This window comes from Mesitornis unicolor, unplaced genomic scaffold (assembly GCF_000695765.1).
Source record: "Mesitornis unicolor isolate BGI_N332 unplaced genomic scaffold, ASM69576v1 scaffold35023, whole genome shotgun sequence".
Taxonomy (NCBI): Eukaryota; Metazoa; Chordata; class Aves; order Mesitornithiformes; family Mesitornithidae; genus Mesitornis; species Mesitornis unicolor.
This window is the reverse complement of record NW_010175967.1, coordinates 5,359-12,547: the sequence shown is the minus strand read 5'-3', so window position 1 is coordinate 12,547 and position 7,189 is coordinate 5,359. Positions and strand designations below refer to the sequence as shown.

Genomic DNA, 7,189 nt, shown 5'->3' with positions numbered 1-7,189 from the left:
GGGGTGCATCATGAGGGCACTGGAAGCACCATGGGAGGCACTGGAGGGGCTCTGGTGCTCTCCTCTACCATGGTTTTGGGGTGCCTCAGTGAAGGCATCTGCCCCACTTTGGGATGCCCCCAGTGTTTTCATCCATCCCAGTTTTGGGTGCCCCCAGGTGTCACCCATGCCAGTTTTGGGGTGCCCTTGGTGGCAGCAGCCACCCCAGTTTGGGGGTGCCACTGGTGAGGCCCTGCCAGGGACCCATCATTGGTGGGGTGACAGAGCTGTCCCTGGATGTGGTGGCACCAGGGGCTGGGGACAGCAGGGGCAAGTGGGTGACACTACGGTGGCATGGGCCAGCGCTGAGCCATGGCAGTGGAGACTGAGATGGAGCCAAGTGCTGGGTGCTGGCCCTGAAGCACCACAGAAAGCCCAGATCAGAGCTGCCATTCCTGTGCTGGGGGCCATGCAGTAGCCTCCAGGCTCGTCCCCAAGCCCCCACAGTGGCAGCACCGTATCTAGGCCAGTGTCTTGGCATTTTTTTCTGCCATGGAGTTGTTTTCCCATCCAGGCTCGAGCCACCTCCCTGCCAGGACCCAGCACCCCTGTGGGTGGGGGCACCCAGGATGCACACAGTAACACCCCCGTGCTCCCTCCCACATGGTGTCCCCAGCCCCCCATGCATGCACCTCCCATGCACACCCCCCAGCCAGCCCTGCCAACAGAGATGGAAATCCTGCCAACAGAGACGGAGGCCCTGTCACATCCCCAGTTGGGACAAGGCCATTTGCAAACCCAACCTTCGGGCGCAAACCAGGGGGCCAACAGAAGCTCTGCTTCTGTGAGGATGCCGTCGCCCCGCATTTCGGGGTGTCAGCCCTGGCCGTGGCCCTGTGGGAGGGTGGTGGTGCGCTGCAGGGGGGGAGGCATGGTGGGTGTCCACTGCAGGCACCAGGCTGAGCTGGGTGCCAGCTCCTTGCCCTCCTCCTCCTCGCTGCAGGATGCTGTTCTCAACGCCTGTTACCGGGGCTGCCGGCTGTTCTCCATCTGTCACTTCGTGGATGCGAGTGCCGAGCTGAACACAACCAGGGCTGAGTGTGAAGCAGGTGAGAAACTGGCGGCCGAGCAGCCTCTACATCCCAAACGTCATCCCTGGGGTCCCCCCTGGGTACCATGGGCACCGTTGTGGCTCTTTCCACCCTTCTGAGCATCCTGCATCCCCTCAGCCCCATGCTGCATCCAGACCCCACTGCAGGGGTGCAGATTTACATGCACTGGGTGTAAATCAGGAGGGGTAGGGGGGTGCTGGAGACACAGGGGGGATGGAGTACCCCCTAACCCTGACCCCCCTCCTGCTTTGCAGCGTGCGCTGAAGCCTACAGCAATGCAGAGGAGCAGTTTGGCTGCATCACTGGGTGCCGCAAGCAGCTGCCTGAGTTGGAAAGCAGGAGGGAGAAGGTGAGGGGCCGGGGAGATGGGAACCCCTCATTGCCTGCCTTAACCTGCCCAGGCTGGCCCTGGTGTCACCAGCGGTGGCTCTGCCCCGTCCCCACATCTGGCTCTGCAAGGGGAGACTTAGGTCTGGAGACTGCTTTAGGAAGGAGCCTTCCTTCCTGCGGGAGCTCAGCCCTGTCCCTCCTCTGCCAGGGAAAGGAGGCCTTAAAACCCCAGATGTGCAGTCCATCCATCCTCCATCGTCCATCCATCAATCCATCCATCCATCCCTCCATCCATTCATTATCCATCAATCCATCTATCCCTCCATCCATCCATCCCTCCATTATCTATCAATCCATCCATCCCTCCATCCTCCATCCCTCCATCTCTCCATCCTTCCCCAGCACAGGCATCCAGCCAGCACCCGGCTTCCCTCAGCACTTTCCCAGGGCAGGTTGGGACCAGGTGTGCTGAGACTGCCAGAGTTTTGGGCCAGGCAGGGTGACTCTGCTGAATTCCCAGGATGAGAGGCTCTGACCGGTGACTGCCGCCAATTCCCCCAGTTTTGCTCCTTCCCAACAATTAGAGGCGCTTCTTCCTCCTACAGTTAATTAATTCAGCTTTTGCCCAATTAATTAAATTAGACTTTGGCCCAAGGTAGAAGCTTTTGGCTTTGTACATGTGCAGGAGAAGATGAATTTGTGCTATAGAAAGCTGTGGCTCCTTTGACAAACCACTTTGCAGCCTGGTTTTTAAGACCTTCCTAGTATCAGATCCCATTTCCCAGCCTTGCTCCGAGGTCAGGGATGAGTTTCGGGGGTGATCAGGCTGACAGGGAGGGCCGTCACCCCCTTCACCCTTCCCAAAGCATTTTTCCTTCGGGTTCCCAGACGAGCAGGCAAAGCAGATTTAGTATAATAATTAGATACAGAATCTGACCTATTTATTTCCTGTTTGCTGGTTTGACCGTGCAAGGGGCTGTCGGAAAATGTTTGGAGCCAGTGGCAGGGAGCAGCCAAGCGGATTCCAGCAGGGATGCTTTAAAAATAACAAACGGCCGCGACGGCCAAGAATCCAGGGCACGGAGAGGCTGCCAGGAGAGGAACGCCCTCGGCATCTCAGCCGCTGCTCCACTCCTATTGTTTAGAGAGATGGTGGGAGCGTGGGGCTGCCAAGGGGCTGGGTGATGGCCCTGGGGCTGGGTGAGGATGGCCATGAGACTGGGTGATGATGGCCATGGGGTTGGGTGATGGCCATGGGGCTGGGTGAGGATGGCCATGAGGCTGGGTGATGATGGCCATGGGGTTGGGTGATGATGGCCATGGGGCTGGGTGATGATGGCTGTGGGGCTGGATGATGGCCATGGGGTTGGGTGATGTCCATGGGGACTGCAGCACCCAGCTCATTGACCCTTCTGGAACTGGACCACTGGTCCTGCATATCCCCATTCCTGGAAGATTCAGGCTGAGCCCCAGACCTGAGCGCCCGGCTCAACCTGGCCACATCCTCAAAGTAGGACATGGTCCACCAGGGTGGGTGACGAGGGGACGGTGGTGACACGATGTCCCTGCTGCTTTGCAGAGCCCAGAGCTGAAGGTGCCGTCGTTCTCAATGTTGGATTTGGTCTCCAGCTTTTGCAACGACATCGTCAGCTCTGCCCAGAGCTTCATCTCTTCCACCTGGACCTTCTACCTGCAGGCAGACGATGGCAAAGTCGTGGTATTTCAGGTGGGGGTGCCCTATGGCCCCTCTCTGTTTTGAGGTGGGGGGACACCCCTTTGTTCACCTCTTTCTCCCTTTTTCTGTCCCAACTCACCAGTCCCAGCCCGAGATGGAGTATCCAGTACCCGAGGTGCAGGAGACCCAACCGGAGCGGCCAGGATCGGGGTCCAGCCCCCGCATCCCCCAGCCCCATGCAGGTGTGGGGGGGCTCTGGGCTGCTGGGGGGTGGTGGCTGGGAGCCTCCAAGCCCTCCTGTCTCTGATCCGATTTCTCCAGAGCTAACCAAATTACCCGCTTCTCGGGCCTAAGCCGCTTCCCACACCCCGCACCCATGCACAGTGGGAGAATCGGAGCTTGGGACTCACTCCAAGGAGCTGCTGGGATCCTCTGGGCCTGCCCAGAGGGGAGAGGGACCCCCCAGCACCCCTACACCCCATGGTGTGGTGGCCGGGGGATGGGTAGGGGGACAGACATGACCATGGTGGGCGCCCGGACTCAGCATCATCTCTGCCCCCCCAGGCCCCCGGCTGAAGGGGGAGAAGCTCCCCGGGAAGGAGCCACGGGGCAAAGCCAAGGCACAGCACCCGGACCCCCCGCAGCCAGAGCACGACTTCCTTGGCTGCATGTCCAAGTAGGTGCTGGGGGGCTGGGGGGGGCTGGACCTGCCAGATACACCGGAACAGATGCTCCCCAATCCCCAAATTCCCACCCCATCAACTCATCCTTTGGGGTGTTACAGGCGCTCGGGCCTTCCTCGCTGGATCCTGGCTGCCTGCCTCTTCCTCTCCATCATGGTGATGCTGTGGCTTAGCTGTGCCAGTTTGGTGACAGCCCCTGACCAGCACGTCAAGACCCAGGTACGGGGTGATGTGTGCTCAGCACAGCCCAGGGGCGTCCTATGGGGATCCCCAACACCCTGAGTGTCCCCATCACAGCTGGGTGAGACACAACCAGGGGGTTTGTGGTCCATGGCCACCATGCTGGGCTCACTGTGTTCCCGGTCTGGGGACAAGGAGGTCCTGTCCCCTGCTCCGGGGCTGCACGGTCCTGCACGGTCCCCTCTGCTTCTCTTCCAGCCCCTGAGCATCAACGGCGACAAGGAGTACCTGGAGGACTTGGACGGCACTGTCCCCTTCCCCCTGCCACCCGTCATCGCTGTTACCCTGTGCCCTGTGCGCGGCGGTGAGGATGCAGGGCCGCTGCCCCTCAAAGTCGACCTGGACAAGACCGTCCTGTAGCGCTCCCACCCCCTCCATCACCTCCACGCCACCTCCCTGTCACTGTCCCCACCGCATCGTCTCCATCCTTGCTCCCTGCCCTGTGTCCCTGGCTCCTGGGGGGCATCTCTGGTTCTGGCACAAGGGAGGGGATGATTTGGCTCAGTCCCTCTCCCCACCAGGGATGGCTGCTGCTGCCGAGGCTCTCAGGAGACAGGCAGCGGCTTTGCCTCCTCTGTATCCATGCTCTTTGCTGGGATCCTGGTTTCCAGCACTCGAGAGCCAAGAGAGGAGGGGTCTGTCCCCTCCCAAGCACAGCCCCCGGGGCCCCGCAGCCCCTGGGCATGGCTCCAGCACTGGGCAGGAGGGAGTTGGCTGCGATGGGGGATGGAGAGCGTCTGCGGCGTTCGGGGCTTTGGCTCCGCACATCCCTGGCCTCCCACCTTGGGCTGAGCCTCCAAGGCGCCGGCTCCGGCCCTGGGAATTCCCTTCCGCTGGCTGGAGCCGATTGCCGAAACGTGGCGAATGGATTTGGCGTTGGCAGCCGCAGAGAGGAGCAGATCTTGCCGCCTCCATGTCCATGCAAGGACCCAGCCGGTCCCTTCCCGGAGCTGTGGAGAAGGTCCCCAGGATGACTTCTTCCCCTCCGTGATGCCTTTGGTGTGAGTCATTCCCAGTGCCCATGGGTTGCCAATAGGACCAAGCAGGGTATGTGGCAGCGATCCCCAAGCTTGGGCAGGAATTGAGAGCTGCCAGGACACCTCTGTCCTGCACTCAACATCCCTGCGCAACGGCAGGGCTGTAGCGGATGGCGGGACCGAGCAGCAGCCAGCCCATGGCTCCCCAGGGTTGCAGCACTGCCCTGGACCCACGGGGTGAGCCTTGGAGGTCTCCCAGCCAAGCAGGGACCCACTCAGCTCACCCTAACTTGGCATGGAGGGGTCCCCTCCCTCTCCTTGCTCCGCCGGGGCATCTCCCCATCTCCCCACCATTCTCCATCACTTGACTTTGTGTGTTGTTTTGTGGTTTGATTCACACTGGCATGTGATTCCTCGGTCCCCAGTGCCTCGTGGGGACCCTCCTTGGGTGGGACGGCTCGGTGGCAGCGGTCACTGCCATTCCCACGTCCCCCTAACACATCTGTACAGATTAACTTATCACCCACTGCTCCCCACCCTGGGGTTTTTGGGCTCTCGCAGTGTGCTCGCCGTTCCCCAGTGCTGAGTGTTCTCGGGAGGTCACGGTGTGGTGGGATGGGGGGGCTCTCATCCCCAGCCCCCACTGGTTTTGTGCTGCTCCATATCACTTTGACCCGTGCAACATATCTGGGGTTGGGGAACTGGGTTTGGGGGAGGTGGGGGGATCTCGTGTCCATTTTGGGGTACAAGTGTCATTTGTCGCTTTTTTGGCCGCTCAGCTCAGTGTAAAGCTCGGTGGAGTCTGTGGTGGTGTCCCGGCCACGGGGTGCAACCTTGCCAGGCTGCAAATGTGGGGGAGCGGAGCCCTCCCTGGCTTCACTTCAAAGGGCAAACCCAGCCCCAGACTGGCTGGGCGGCACGGGCAGAGGGGGAATAAAAGGTTTGTACCAGTCCTGGATGAGTCAGTGGCTTCATTGGGTTTGGCATCAAGCATCGTAGGAGATGCTGCAGTCCCTGGGGAGCTGGGACCAGCACCTATGGAGTGGGTGAGTGCTGGGTGGGCATGGGGCCGTGCACCTCAAGACGTGAGGAGGAGGAAGCTGAGGTATGGCAGGGGGGGATCACACACACAGGCTCACACGTGCACATAATGAAGAGCAGGCGAATGAGGCCTTTTCCCACTGAAAATCGCCTGCCGACACCCAGGTGCCTGTTTTGAGGAGGAAAGCATGTGCAGGCCGCATCGGTGGGACACGCCAGGGCTGGAGGGCTGGGACACGCTCACATGTGTGAGCACCCACCTTTCCCCTGCAGCGCCCACCTCTGCGCCACAGTCGAGCTCTCCCCATGCCAAACACACCATGAAAGCTCACGTTAGGGCCCAGGGGCTTGGTTTTGGTACTTCAGTGGCTCAGCGAGGTCTTGTCCTTGGAGCCAGCAGTGGTGTGGGGCCCCAAGGAGCCAGGGCTGGTGCTGGCCTCGGCTGCTTGTATCCTCTGCAATGCAGAGCTGGGGACGAGGAGGCGATGCTGGATCCTGGGGAGGGCTGCAGGTGGATGCTGAGGTGCTCAAAAAGAGTCTCAGCCTAAGGAGGACCCCCAAAGGGGCTGTGGAGCTTGGTCCACTCCCTCCATGGCCCCTGCTTGTCCCTAAAGTGGGGGTGCGATGCCACCCCCACACAGCACTTGCGTGGTGGGCAGGGAGCCTGTGAGGATGCTCTGGGGCCAGCGTGCAAGGCTGCGTGTATGCTATGGCTGCATTGCCCTGGCAATGGGATCTGGGGGGAGTGCGGTGTCCTCAGCTGGGTGCCCTGGGGTGCCAGGGTGGGCAGGGGGATGTCGGGGGGTGGCAGGACGAGATGGGCACAGACAGCTGGCAAACCCTGCCTGTCGCTGGAGCAGGTTCCCTCCTGGGATGGGAGCCGGGCTCCAAACCATGGACAAACTCCTTGCCTTGAAACTGGAGTCAGATTCCTCACTGCTGGCTCTGGAGGCAGGAAACTGTGCCCAGGAGCAGGTGAGGAGGGACCCCACTCCAACCAGAAGGAGACGCATGAAATCAGCTGGTTCCACTCCCCCCAGCAGGCAGCCGGGGGCTTTTCCACCCGACGCCTTCTCCTCCTCACTCCCTCTTTTCTTTATTCACGGGAGAAGCAAAGTTCGCCGTGTGTGGCCTCACTGGGCAAGCCAGAAT

The 7,189-nt window shown here is 61.0% G+C and overlaps 1 protein-coding gene across 1 annotated transcript; it reads left to right on the top strand.

The window, feature by feature from the left end:
* Positions 1-910: 910 nt before the first annotated feature.
* On the top strand, positions 911-4,379 carry TMEM59L (transmembrane protein 59-like). Its single transcript, XM_010181608.1, has 7 exons — positions 911-1,088; positions 1,346-1,440; positions 3,001-3,147; positions 3,239-3,338; positions 3,661-3,772; positions 3,881-3,998; positions 4,218-4,379. Exons 1-7 carry the CDS (start codon positions 911-913, stop codon positions 4,377-4,379), a joined length of 912 nt encoding a protein of 303 aa, XP_010179910.1.
* Positions 4,380-7,189: the final 2,810 nt, after the last annotated feature.

Excerpts from the sequence above, each read along its gene's own strand:
- TMEM59L (XM_010181608.1), top strand. The coding sequence starts at position 911 with ATGGTGGGTGTCCACTGCAGGCACCAGGCTGAGCTGGGTGCCAGCTCC. Across the intron at positions 3,148-3,238 it reads GCAAAGTCGTGGTATTTCAG|TCCCAGCCCGAGATGGAGTA; the intron begins GTGGGGGTGCCC and ends CCAACTCACCAG. Across the intron at positions 3,339-3,660 it reads CATCCCCCAGCCCCATGCAG|GCCCCCGGCTGAAGGGGGAG; the intron begins GTGTGGGGGGGC and ends CTGCCCCCCCAG.